Raw genomic sequence first — 14553 nt, forward strand, 5'->3', positions numbered from 1 at the left:
GAAGGAAGTAGCGGCCTGTAACACTTGTGGGAACCCCTGCAAGAGATCCCTTCCAAAAAATGTAGGATACACTTGAAAGGTTGAGGATAAAGAATTTTTTGATATAAAGATCAAAACAAAATATAATAACATTGAAACACGGATGTAGAAAAGTAAAATAAAAACATATATCTAAACTGTCATCGACATAAAACAAATTCTACATAAAAGACTTAAATTCTTTTGTACAAATTCATAAAAGATAGTAGAAGCTCAACAAACATAAAATATAGAAAGATATTTACTTAAGATACAAAATTCTTGTTCTTCAATGTTCTCTTCTTACTTACTATTCAATTTCTTCTCTTGGTTGATGCAAAATTCTTGGATTTCATTTCTTTATTATACCTGCCCCATATAATTTAAGTATATTTTCTCACCATTCTCTCCCCAATTGCTCCACACTCAAGTGATATGTCGCCACATCGGCGGAAAATAGACCAAAATAGAGGGATGAATAGAATCTCTTATATTTATGGTTTCTCGGATACAATAGTTATTTAACCATCTGATTTCTGTTCTAGTTTATCCAAATAAAATACTACTAATTGTTTTTGTAGGTCAAAGCAACAATGATGACATTTCTTTTATTCAGTACTTTCGCTGGGCAATGTGTGTCGCCGGTAAAAAAAATCCCTTGAAAAATTAAAGATGGCACATTTTTTATTTCTTATCATTTGAAATTTTAATTTATATTGCGTTGGTTTAACCAGGTGTATAACAAGTCTGTTATAATTGAATGGGATAAGAAGATTGTACACGAGAATTCAGGTTAGTTATTTCTTAAACAGAATTACTCTTATCCCTTTTGGCCATTCATCATTTCGAGTATGGCTGATATATCATATACTATGTATACATGCATTTTGTGTGGTAGGTGGGTTTAAGACTCAAACTGAAGTTCTTGATGAGTGCATCAATACGAACGATCTGACTGATGGGAAGAAGCACATGAATCAAGCTGATTTCCTCAAAGGATCAGATCCAAAAGATGAGAAACCCTTGGTGGAGGATTATGATGAAGTACAGGGGAAAATCCCATGTACAATAAAAGTAATTTACCTTAACAATGAATGTGGTGATGGATATAATGAACTTCTCAAACCTAGTTTTCAACAAGTAGCACAGATTAAAGCTGAAGAGTGGATGAAGAGAAGTAAAGAAACATTCAAGCTGAAAGTTGAAGTTGAAAAAGAAAAGGAAAAGGAAAAGGAAAGGGAAAAGGCTAAGGTGTGTCAATACAGAAATCAAGTCAGGTTTTAAGATTTCAAAAAATAATAAAACTATTATCTACCTCATAAAATGATTTTTTTTTTCAGGAGAAGATATTTGACTTTTTTCACGAGATTGTTGATTTTTTGAAAGACGTTGGAGTTTAAGGTGAAAGCCAAGCGCGGCAACCCGACTATTGTTGAATCCATTAGCATCCGTTATGGCAATGTCATTTTTACTTATGAATTCTAGATGCTGGCTTGCCCATTTTAGGCATGGTTTTCCAAAGTTTTCTGGAAGAATATAAACATTGTTAAAAATATTGTAACAATTCAATACTATGGGACAACTGATGTTTATTTTTCTTCATCAAAAAAAAAAAAAAAACTGATGTTTATTTTATTATTAGTATTTGAATATTGGTTATGTTGAGGAGTAGAATAAAATATACTACTTATATATTTGTTATATCTTCTATGTTTTTAGGTCTTGCTTGTGAGTGTATTATTAGCAGAAACATGGAGGGGAAGTTCCCTGTTGTGAATTGGTTCAAGTAAGATTTCAAAATGTTTGTTTGTTTTTAACTTGTGATGTGTGGTTTGTCTGAATTACTTATTCGGGTTAAATTTGCGGTCCATTTGACTTAGACGAGTCAGATTTAGAAAATCTGAAAGAGAAAAAGAAAGCAATAAAAGTTAGAATGGAGAAGAAAGAAGTCAAGATCATTTGATACTAATTTCTAGCTATATAGTTTTTATGTGGTGAGAAATCTCTTCTTCAAGTTAGTTTTAAGGTTATTCAGCAACAGTGCACACAAAGTGTTCAAGAGAAGTCCCCAGCTAGAACTGACCAGTTTAACACAAGAAGTGCAGAGGTCCAGGATGAGGTATCTCCTACACAAGTTGTGCCTATGTCAACTGAGGATACCTACCCTATGATAGGAGGACACGAGAATGTACTGGTTATACATGACACTCGTGGAACAAGACACAGTGAAGTGGAATTGTTAAGAAGGGACGGATCGGTTACCAACTTAAAAAATGTAATGCAGCTATGCCATCTCCAATAGCCGAAAAACTAAATCCAAAAATTCAAGAGGAGGGAAATAAGTCAGCTCGGTTGCCCAACATAACCTCACCATCTTCAAGTAAGAGTCAAGATCATTGGTCCAATCAAGGTGCCAAGAGACGATGTGTACAGAAACAGCAGTTGGAGAAGGAATTGATTCCATGCACTTGTACAGTGGTTCATTATGCAGAACACCACAAGGTGTGTGATACTGTGATGATAAGACAAGTAAAATGATGCGAACCTGAAGTCAGAGTGACTCTGGGGGCGAATACATACTGCAAAAAGGGGCATTGCGGACCAAGAACTCAGGAGTATCGGTTAATAATTCAGGTAGAAGAGGGGAACTGATGGAGCAAAAGGGCAGATTACTAGGTACCCGAACCACCAAAGATTCAAAATTGGAAGGCCGGAAATCCTCACGAGTTATAAATGATTAGTGTTGGTTGCTGGAATGTCCGAGGACTGAATGATGGTGAAAAGATCATGGAGGTGCGAGATCTTATACGTGTTAGAAAATTGAGTTTGTGTGGTGTTGTGGAAACGAAGGTTATGGAGAGTACAAAAGTTAGAATTCAGCATAGTCTCGACCCTTTTTGGTCCTATTTGGACAACTATGATGGGGGTGATGGTTGTATATGGCTTACGTGGGACCCGAATGTGTTGTCAGTTCAGCAAATATATATTTCTACCCAACTGCTTGCTTGTCAGGTGGATTGGAAAGGAAATTTATACATGATAGCTGTAGCATACGGCCATACTTTCTCAGTTGGTCGGGCTCTCATGTGGGCTGAGATTGAAGATCTAGTTAGTTGGTCTGATTACCTCGTACCACTCCAGCCAGAGGTTGTTGTCTGACAACAGTGTGTGAAGCTATGTCATTTGAGTTTGCTAGAACTAGTACATGTAAATTCATTTCATTTGATGTTACCTGAGCATAACATCGGCATTTTTGCTAACTAGAAGCTCCACAATGTCAAGGTGGCCTCGATCGACAACCCAGAGCAAAGTCGATCCCTCGCTATCAGTAGTTATTCCCACGCTTAGCAAATAACTACTAGTAATACGATATTCTAGTAACATAAAACATATCTCTACAACTTGTCTCAGGGTAAGCAGAAAGAAGGTACAAAACTAACCCTTAGGTTCAGTGGCACACCACTCTCTATGTATTTAAGCAGATTATCTCTTTATCCTTCTCTTGCAGAGTCATGGATAGCATCCATCTTCCTGAAAATAGATGGAACAGAGATCAAACAAGCAAATTCTAACCAAATTTAGTAGAAACTCCAATCAGTCAGTTTTGTTCCCTGGTTACTGTTCAGAGTAGGTACTCATTTCCTATCTTCTTCAGACAATGGGAAGAAAGCTCCACACACACACACAAGCTCAGGCACAACAAGCTCAGGCGCACACGCGCATAAGCTCAGGCCTCAGGCGGACACGCACACACGCGCATAGGCACACAATGACAACAGGCACACACACACAAATACGCACATAGGCACACAAAGAAACAGGCACAGAGGCACACAGTGACACAGGCAGATAATCACAGGCACCCACACAGACTACAGCAGACCAGATGTTAAGAAGTGTACAACTTGGATAACAGGTTCCAATTAAACTACAATTAAGAATTACAGAAGTGAGCCGATATGATTAGCGGTTCAAGTACTCGTGGATAGCTGAGATAGACGTTAGAAAATGTACGCGATAGAGAGAGACAATTAGTCAATTCCATGATTATTAAGTTAACAACAACATATAATCCACACACATGCTACACTAAGAAAATTTCATGCAACTTGAGCCATCCTCCACACAAATGACTCTGCAAGTGAAATACCTCATAGCTAAGAGATAAATGACAGAAATCACTACAAAAAATGGATATTGAAAGAGCAATGGCTTGGTTCCAATTTCAAGTTTTATTACAACACATATACATATTTGTACATGTTACACAAATTTCAGAACCGAAAGTTCAAGTTTTCACATTATCACATATATATGGAGCAAAGAATTTAAGTAGAGCAACGAATTTGAATAGAAAGTTCGAACCCTTAGAGTTGAAGCTTGAAGGCAATCTGACCTTTGTACTCTGTAGTATCAATATAATGGGAATTTAAGTACATCTTCGGTTTGCAAAGAAAACAATCAAGATTCACAATGTGATTCGAATAGCTTTCGGTAAATAGATTCCTCCAACACAAACATATATAGAAACAACAAACATGAAAGCGATGAAACCTCGATCAAAGCATAATGCCTTCCACAACAACTCAGAAACTTCCGTTTTTTCATCACAAATGGTATTTATCTTATCTACCCGAAATAATTTGTAAGCTTATTGTATTATAACAACTTTATATTGAATAAACCAAGGAATGAAATTTCGGTTTCGGTGGAAATTTCGGTCGGTCCAAAAGTGGAAACGTTTCGTAGAAATGTTTCGGTCAGTGTGGAAATCTTATAAATCTACAGAAATGATAGAAATATGATGCAATTATGTACAACAAGATTATTAAACCATAATGAAGCATAAAAATGATGTTTAACATTATCTATTAGTTTGAGGGAGTATTAACAATTACACGGTTACTTCCGGGGGTAAATTGAATAATTTTTTGGCTATAACACCCAAAAGATAACATTCTTACTGATAATAATTAACAAACTATGTTAGTTTGAGAAGGTGTCGTCAATTACACAGTTATTTAGAGGTGTTACTAAGATAAAATCAATTTAGGCAGTTAAGTCAAGGCGTAAATCATTCAAATAGATTTAAAAACCATGAAAAACATAACATAAAAATCAAGAAAGATCTAAGAGAAATGAAGATGAAAAAGACGAAGAAATTGATATGTTTCTAGTATTAGTTTCTGCGGTTTTTTTGCTAGACTTCTACTATGTCGGTTGAAATTTCCATCATGTCGGTGGAAATTTCGGTATTTCCCACAACTTCGATGGAAATTTCGATCATGTCGGTGGAAACTATGCAGGAAATAGTTGTAAGTGTTATTTCGTGCACCTAATCTCATTTTAGGAAACGTTTCGCGAAATTTCGGTGAAATTTCGGGAAGTTTCATTCCTTGGAATAAACACAAAATTTGACAACATTCAATATATACTAATCTTGATAATACTGAACAAACAAATGACTCCGTATGATATTCACATTAGACATACTCACACTGACAACTCCTCCTATAGTAGAAAAAACGTATTATACAACTAAAATTATAGAACACATTTGACCGAACTAAAACTCGTAAAAGATAGACCAGCAAAAAGCACCACATGAAATGGTGAAGGAGAGAATATTAGTACCGTGTGCGCCTTGAGTAACATTCCTCTTGTAATTGCACTTTAAGATAAGATCAAGTAGCTTCTCCTGCATTATGAACTACACAAATTCAGGCAAAGACAGAGACGAGATTGAAACGGAAATTCAGAAATTAGTTTAGCAGAAAAACAGGCAGCTGGAATAAGAGAAGTTACCCAGAAAGAATGCAATTTCTCCTCACAAGATGGTGATTCCTTAGCCGTTTGTTTGGATTTCACGCTTGATCACTGCCCGCGTGATTACGCGCCCATAATTTGGATGTTTCAGTCTTGCCCCCCTAAGACAATGGAAGTCCGTATTGATGCACTTTCCGTTAACTTACACATTATGGTCCCTAAACCCTTTTTATGAAAGTTGAAACTTTGTGGGTGTTTGTAACTCATTTCTTTTATTTCTCAAAACCACCAAGAGATCTAAAACAATTAGGGGAACGTCAACAGTCTCTACTAGATCCATCTTTGGACACCATTTAGACTCCAAATAGTTATATTAACATTCTCCAACACATTGTTACATGTTTGATGAGGTACATTGTAAGATATTTGAAGAAAAAAAAAAGAACATGGCGCACGAATTTGAATTCAGTCTAGTTCCACCGACTTTGCTAGCAAATTTCTATCGTAGTGGACCGAAATTTCTAAGAGAAAATCAGTTCTAAAACTTTATATCGAACAGGGGTTCATAATGATACAAACACATTCCTCGAAAAACTTGTGATTTTGACAAATATCATATGTTTTTTGAACTTTATATCGAACAGGGTGATACAAAGTATGCACAATCAACCCAAGATAGAATCGAGTGGTTGATCAAAATTACTCTTAGATATAAAGGTATTAGATCAAGGCTGAGAACTAAAGCTTACATTGATGTTTGTTGATGATCGTTAGATAAAGTCGAAACATTTAACTTGGATTCGCCACTTGGGTTTTGGCTTGGTAAATGTTCTCTTAAATAGCAAATTTACATATGAAACAAACGATCCCCTCACAAACAAAAGACACATGAAACAAACATAGTACCTGTGATGATATGCAAGCTACAACCACATATTATATATAGCACATTTGAGATAAAATAATAGTAGTACAGTAGTACTGATTGTTGGCCTCAAACCTGCAAAGATGTCAAGTAGCCTCTTGTGTATGTAGAATTCACACAAATTCATTCGCTTTTTCTTTCAGATGATGCTTCCTTAGCCTTTTTTGTTTTCATTCTCATGAGCTTCAAATTTCGGATTCCATGCTTCGCTCGGTATATTTTGGGATCTCCTCACTAGCTGCTGTCACGCTGTTGTAAACCAGGTTCCATCTCCCCTCGAAGAGAAAACTCACAAAAATCAACCCAAAAAATGGTAAATGAACGAATAAAGGCAAACCGTTGTTTCCATTCACCCCCTTGAGCTCTAAGGTATTTTAGGTATGCACCACCACATTCAAGTCCCTTGTCGAGACAAATCTCAAACTGTAGTACAACAAATCTGCCTTTACGACCGAGCTCTCTCGCATGGCAGACTTTTTGGCTCCCTCACTTTTGGCATGCTTGGGTACACCTGAAACACGACATTACTTGCGCACTTAACATTTGTAAAGAATGAAGAACAACATTACAAAGAACAACATTTTTTGTGGTTCGGTTGGTGAGACCTATTCCACGGCAAGCATTGGTGCGATGATTTTCACTGTGAATGAAGAACAACATTACAAAGATTTTTCAAGGGTTTTAGTAATTGTAGCTCACAGAAAAACCCTAGCACTCAATCTCCTCGAACTCTCTCCCCAAAACCGAACATAGGATACACCCTTTAATTTGATAACAACCCCTCGTAAAATTGAAACCAGGTAGACACCGACCCATATTCAAGGCACTTTCGACAAACCATAGGTTTTTCAATTATAGGGTATACTCGTAGAGCTCAAACTATATTATGTGAGCTCAACTCAATCATGGCTCAAAAAGAAGATCTAAGTGAATTACCTATTCTGCAACTCCCAATTTCTAACACAGAACACATTTAGCAACTAAATACTACAAGCATTTAACACAAAAAAGATCAACCTCTCCATCAACTGATATCAATCCAATCATAAAATCTGTTTGATCAGACTCGATTCGTTCTCGTTTATATAGAGAAAGCTTCTTTCATTCCATTGTGCGGAGAAGATAAGAATTACTTTTGGGTCAAAACGTAGTAGCATTTGTCAACAATCCTTGGCTGGAGTAGTTAGTAAGTTGGTTTCTACTTTCTAGGTCTCGGATTTGAGACATATATATATATCAGCATTCCAATTCGAGGATTCAAGTTCCAACAATTATGGAACCGATTACAACTCCTTCTACATGTGTAAATACTTTCTAGGTCTCTCTCTGAGTTTCTGCAATTTCGTATTTATAACTTGGGCATGTTATTCGCGATTATGAGGTGAAAATTTATCCATGATGTTTCTGCTAATCCAAGACATGATATTATTCTTGATAATGCTTATACTGGGTAACCTTGATGAGTTTGAACTGAGATGTTCATTGCTTGATTATCTAGGTTAATCTTTTCACGCAAAATTAAAAAAACCCATTGGAATTTTTACTTTCCAGGTCTTGGGTTGGAAACACGAATACATATTACATATATCTGTCATAGTGTCATTGGAATTCAAGATTCGAATCAGTTTAAGCATGATTAACTAACTGCTTTTTTTATCAACATTTACTCTCATATGAGTCATATCATCTAAACATACATACTTTCGACATACAAGGAAAATATAAATATGCATAATAAACAAATTTAGTACTATCTAATATCCCCTTATACAAATGTGACCTATGGCATTCAATTTTGTTTTCTTTATACTTATTGACAACTATAACTTATGACACTATGAAAGCTACAAAAACATCATTACACTTTATACAAGGGGTTGGTACTGCTATTACCTCTTCATCTAGATCGGGAAGTTCCAATTGAAAAAGCAGAGCTGATTATAGCAAATAGTAAGTGAGATAATAGTATTCTGTGAGCGAGAATCTAGTTCGATTCTATACTTGAACATCCTCAAGAACTCGACGATCTTGAATAGAAGGTCAGCAATTTTTTCTGAAAAAAACAACTTACCTCAGGCTTTACGGCTTCTAGGTGTAGGAGTTTTGCTCGTTCGCCACCATGAGGTAGGATACATGGTGGCTCAAACTCTTCTGGGTTCATAAAATTAGCATGCTTCATCTGCTCCCCATCAATAAGAATCAGCAAGTCATTGTTAGGCTTCAAAATGGCAGTATAAACATGGGAGAGATTTTCAGATGGGATAGTCGGAGGCGACTTAAGATGGTGCTGGAAGTACTCCCCACTTGTTAGGTTTTTGTGCTTTAAAACACAGTGAACCTTATCCCTGGATCCACACCTCTCAACTCCAAACATTTTTGATATCTTATAATTTGAAATTTTAATTTATGTTACGTTGGTTCGACCAGGTGTGTAACAAGTCTGCTATAATTGAATGGGATAAGAAGATTGTAAATGAGAATTAAGGTTGGTTATTGCTTAAATCAAGGAATGAAACTTCGGTTTCGGTGGAAATTTCGGTGGGTCCAAAAGTGGAAACGTTTCGAGCTGTGTGGAAATTTTACAAAAAGAAATAACAAAAAATGTCAATAATAGGGCTAACTGGCAATAGATTATGTTAGTTAAAGGGCTAATCTGTATTATAGTCGGTTAGTTAGAGGGTTAATCTGCAATGATAGGGTTAATCTACAATAAACTGTTAATTTAAGGACTGATCTGCAATAATGTCAGTTATTTCAGGGATTAAAATCAAACAAACTATAAAATCAGGGGGTCAAAATAAATCAAACATCAATACAAATGATCTGACTGATGGGAAGAAGAACATGAATCAAGCTGATTTCCTCAAAGGATCAGATCCAAAATATGAGAAACCCTGGGTGGATTATGAATGTGGGGATGGATATAATGAACTTCTCAAACCTAGTTTTGAGCAAGTTGCACAAATTAAAGCTGAAGAGTGGATAAAGAGAAGTGAAGAAACATTCAGACTAAAAGTTGAAGTTGATGTTGAAAAAGAAAGGAAAAGGCTAATGAAGCAGAACATTATGAGTTATTATTATATGTTAAGGTGAGTCAATTTAGAACTCGAGTCAGATTTAAAAGAAACAAAAAAACATTATCTAACTCTAAAAATGAAATTGTGCTTTCCTTTTTCCAGGAGAAGATTCGTGACTTTTTTTATGAGATTGTTGATTTCTTAAAGATGTTGGAGTTTAAGGTGAAAGCCAAGCACGGCTCCCCGACTATTATTGAGTCTGTTACCATTTGCTATGGTGATTTCAGCTTTACCTGTGAGTTCTTGGCATGGTTTTCGTAAGTTTTCTGGAAGAACATTTTATTTTGTTGGATTATTTGCTACCGGACAACTAATGTTTATTTGTTGTATGTATTTGAATGTTGGTTATGTTGAGGGTTAATAAGAATATACTACCTATATATATATTTGTCATATCTTGTGCGTCACTTAGATTATCTGGTTAGTGTGTTAGTAGCAGAAACATGGACGGGAAGTTCCCTGCTCTGAATTGGCTCAAGTAAGAGTTCAGATTGTTTCTAATTTGTGATGTGTGGTTTGTCTGAATTACTTGTTCGGGTTAACTTTGCGTTCATTTGATTCATACGAGTCAGAGTAGACATAAAAGTGGAAGACTAAACCTCGTACCACTCCAACCAGAGGTTGTTGGCTGACAACAGTGTGTGAAGCTATGTCGTTTGAGTTTGCTAGAACTAGTACATGTAAATTCATTTCATTTGATGTTACCTGAGCATAACGTCGGCATCTTTGCTAACTAGAAGCTCCACAATGTCAAGGTGGCCTCGATCCACAACCCAGAACAAAGGAGATCGTCCCTCGCTATCTGCAGTTATTCCCACGCTTAGCCAATAACTACTACTAATACAATATTCTAGTAACATAAAACATTTCTCTACAACTTGTCTCAGGGTAAGCGGAAAGCGTGTACAAAACTAACCCTTAGGTTCAGTGGCACGCCACTCTATGTATTTAAGCAGATTATCTCTTTCTCCTTCTCTTGCAGAGTCATGGATAGCATCCATCTTCCTGAAAATAGATCAAACAAGCAAATTCTAAGCAAATTTAGTACAAACTCCAATCAGTGCACCAGAGTTCCTCCATAGGATGATAAGAACAGTGCTATACAGTGAAGAATCCATTACAGAAGCCAACATCTAATTTAGTAGAAACTCCAATCAGTCAGTTTTGTTCCCTGGTTACTGTTAAGAGTAGGTACTCATTTCCTATCTTCTTCAGACAATGGGAAGAGAGCTCCACACACACAAGCTCAGACCCACACACGCACATAGGGGGGCATACACACGCGCATAGGCACACAATGACAACAGGCACAAACACACACACACATACGCACATAGGCACACAGAGACACAGGCACCCACAAAGACTACAGCAGACCAGATGTTAAGAAGTGTACAACTTGGATAATAACAGGTTCCACTTAAACTACAATTAAGAATTACAGAAGTGAGCCGATATGATTACCGGTTCAAGTACTTGTGGATAGCTGAGATAGACGTTAGAAAATGTACGCGATAGAGAGAGGCAATTAGTAGATTCTATTATTATTAAGTTAACAACAACATATAATCCACACACATGTTACACTAAAAAAATTCATGCACTTAATACTAAAATAGATCTAAATGAATAACCTATTCTGTAAATGACTAAATTCCAAGTTCTAACTGGGAACACATTTAGAAGCTACATACTACAAGCACTTAATACTAAAATAGATCAACCTCAAAATTCCATCAACTGATATCAATCCAATCATAAAATCTGTTTGATCGGACTTAATTTGTTCTCATTTATATAGAGAAATCTTCTTTCATTCCATTGTGTGGAGAAGAGTGGAATTACTTTTGGGCTAAACCATACCAGCATTGTCAACAATCCTTGGCTTGGAGTGGTTTTACTAAGTTGGTTTCTAGTCCTTCTAAGTCTCGGATTCGAGACATAGTATATTATATATATATATATATATATATATATATATATATATGTTATGCATGTTCAAGTCCACTCATGGCACACCAATTAGTGAAACGATTAGTGAAACGATTACAACTCCCTGTACATTTTTAAATACTTGTTTGGAACCAAGTATGTTCAAACTTTAATCAGGAATTTATATTTAAAGGTGATGAACTCCACTCATGGCACACCAAAATCATCAAGCAATGAATACCTCAACTCAAAATCATCCACATTAACCACTTTAAGCATTATCAACAAATTTTAATTAAATTAACATTCATTCTGATATATCATCTAAATATACATCAGAAAACAAATCATTCCCTCGCAAACAAAAAAACATATGATACAACGGTAGTACCTAATATGGTACAAACACATTAAAAAATGTTCCATCTTCTATTCTTGAACAGAAAACTGACAAGAATGACATAAAAATGGTAAATAAAAGAAGGAAGACAAACCGTATACGAATACCTACACATAAGGAGGAAAGGTTTGGTACTTTTGCTCATGTCATCATCTAGAATAGTTTGGCCGAACGAGCCTTGAATTACAATTTCATTACAAACTCAAACAATCTACCTAGAAACGGGAAGGAAAATGAATTAATGAGGTCGAGCTTGCAGAATAATGGAAGTAATATGAGCTATACTTAACAACTGATGATCTTGACATGATATGGTGATATTCTACCATGTTAAGACGAAGAACGAACAAACCAAGAAAAACAATAATGGAAGTAAACAATCACACAAACACAAGAGATATATGTGGTTAGGTTGGTGAGACCTATTCCACGGCGAGCAGGATGATTTTCGCTATGAATGAAGAACAGGGATTATTCAAGGGTTTTAGTATTTGTAGCTGACTAAAAAGCCCTAGCACTCAGTCTCCTCTAACTCTCTCCCCAAAACCAAACTTAGGAATTAGGATACACCCTTTACATTGATAACAACCCCTCTTAAGATTGCAAACCAAGTAGACATCACCCATATTCAAGGACACTTTCAACGTACCTTATGCTGTTAAAATCTAGGGTATACTTGTTGAGCTCAAACTGTATTATGTGAGCTCAACTCAATCATGGCCCAAATAGAAGATCTAAATGAATAACCTATTCTGTAAAATCCAATTTCTACCTGGGAACACGTTTAGAAGCTAAATACTAAAAGCATTTAATACTAAAATAGATCAACCTCAAAATTCCATCAACTGATATCAATCCAATCATAAAATCTGTCTCAATCCTTGGCTGGAGTGGTTTTACTAAGTTGGTTTCTACCTTCTAGCCTCTAGGTCTCGCATTCAAGACGTAGTATATATACAAATAAGCATTCCAATTCGATTATTCAAGTTCAAGTCAAATAATTACTGAAACGATTACAACTTTAATTAAATTTTATTCTCGTATATCACCTAAATATACAACACATGATACAACCGTAGTACCTAATTGGTACACACACATTAAACAATGTTCCATCTTTTATCCTTCAACAGAAAACTAACAAAAATCACAACAAAAATGGGTAAATAAAAATAAGGAAGTCAAACTGCTTGTGAATACCTACCTACACATAAGGAGGAATTTTTTGGTACTTTATTATCTAAATTTCAATGCTCCAAGTGAGAAAGAAAAGGGAACCATAGCTGACGACGGCTGAAACAACCACAGTAGTGTCTGACCGACGACTGAGTTTGACTTCATAACTGCAAAGCTTCAAAAAATCGACAAGCTTGGATTGAAGGTCATCAATTATCTTCTTGATCTGAAAAAAAGAATTAACCCCAAAAACAAAGATTTATATTTATATAGCAAAATAAAAACTCAACAGTTTATTTTGATGAAAATTTGGGGGAACTTGGTGGTACCTGAAAGGAATCGTTTAACCCATAAACAGTAGCTAAACCCAGAGCTGCTAAAAAAAATAGTACTACGTATTTCGGCATTGATACTTGGAAGTTCGATCTGAAATTTTATAAAAACCTTAATGAAATGCAATAGATACTTATAACTACTTTCTTTGAGTCTAACAATAGCTTAAGAGCTTTCAACAAAAAAAAGAAAAACAAAAGCTGGAGAGAGCGAGAGATAAAGATATAGAGAGAGAGAGAGAGCGATGGATATTTATAGTCAATTCTTTCTATGAATGGGGTAAATAACTATCTCTTTTTTTTTGTTTTCTTGTTAAGGAAAAGAAGTTTCTTGTGAAGGAAATATAATAGTCATCTTTTAACCAAAAAAAAAAAAAAAAAAGGAAATATCGTAACACAGTAAATAAGTATCTCTTTTTTTTTGTTTTTTTGTTAAGGAAAAAAAGTCTCTTCTGAAGGAAATATATATATACTCATCTATTAACAAAAAAAAAAAAAAGGGAGAATTTGACATACACCCCCACTATTATATGAATATTAGGACTACACCCCCACTTTTTGAAAACTTTTGATATATACCCCCACCTGAACGAAAACCGTCAACTCAGAGTTAAGTTGGGCGTGTGCGAAACACACGCGCCAACCATGACGATTTTACCCTTTTGTAGTTGTTGAAATATTTTGCGAGATTTTGACATATACCCCCACTATATGAATTTTTGGACTACACCCTCATTTTTTGAAAAAACAAAATTTTTCAATTTGCCCTCCAACGATCATCTTTTACCTTTTGTCTTATAAACTTATTTATCTTAGACAAGCTAAAAGATCAAAGCGAAAGAAATATTTGGGTTATCAAACTATAGAAAAGATGGGAGGAACTATTTGGGATATCAAGCGAAATAACTTATTTATCTTATATGTCAA

The 14553-nt window shown here is 35.5% G+C and overlaps 1 protein-coding gene across 3 annotated transcripts; it reads right to left on the bottom strand.

Moving 5' to 3' along the window:
* Positions 1-722: 722 nt before the first annotated feature.
* On the bottom strand, positions 723-13844 carry LOC147540415 (acyl-CoA-binding domain-containing protein 2-like). Of its 3 annotated transcripts, XM_086643427.1 has the most exons (10): positions 13624-13829; positions 13319-13520; positions 12226-12329; positions 10703-10791; positions 10492-10588; positions 8781-8888; positions 8603-8643; positions 5824-7220; positions 5653-5716; positions 3363-3549 (listed from the first exon to the last, which is right to left on the bottom strand). In XM_086643427.1, exons 3-6 carry the CDS (start codon positions 12261-12263, stop codon positions 8885-8887), a joined length of 228 nt encoding a protein of 75 aa, XP_086499553.1. In that variant the 5' UTR covers positions 12264-12329; positions 13319-13520; positions 13624-13829; the 3' UTR covers positions 3363-3549; positions 5653-5716; positions 5824-7220; positions 8603-8643; positions 8781-8884. The 3 variants fall into 3 exon arrangements, 1 of the variants encoding a protein (XP_086499553.1); XR_015225978.1 differs by lacking the exon at positions 12226-12329 and having other exon boundaries at positions 5824-5945; positions 6534-7220; positions 8603-10588; positions 13323-13520; positions 13624-13844; XR_015225979.1 differs by lacking the exons at positions 8603-8643; positions 10492-10588; positions 10703-10791; ... (1 more) ...; positions 13319-13520; positions 13624-13829 and adding an exon at positions 723-3340 and having other exon boundaries at positions 3455-3549; positions 8781-10255.
* Positions 13845-14553: the final 709 nt, after the last annotated feature.

The sequence above is a fragment of the Eschscholzia californica genome, unplaced genomic scaffold, assembly GCF_041429995.1.
Source record: "Eschscholzia californica isolate CP2 unplaced genomic scaffold, dmEscCali1.0.p SCAF_5, whole genome shotgun sequence".
NCBI lineage: Eukaryota > Viridiplantae > Streptophyta > Magnoliopsida > Ranunculales > Papaveraceae > Eschscholzia > Eschscholzia californica.

What these genes read in the sequence shown, in the direction of transcription:
- LOC147540415 (XM_086643427.1), bottom strand. Translation starts at nt 12,263, where the DNA reads ATGAGCAAAAGTACCAAACCTTTCCTCCTTATGTGTAG. An exon ending in CCTTTCCTCCTTATGTGTAG is followed by an intron (nt 10,792 to 12,225) that starts GTATTCGTATAC and finishes ATCTATTTTCAG; the next exon opens with GAAGATGGATGCTATCCATG. An exon ending in GCGTGCCACTGAACCTAAGG is followed by an intron (nt 10,589 to 10,702) that starts GTTAGTTTTGTA and finishes GAATAACTGCAG; the next exon opens with ATAGCGAGGGACGATCTCCT.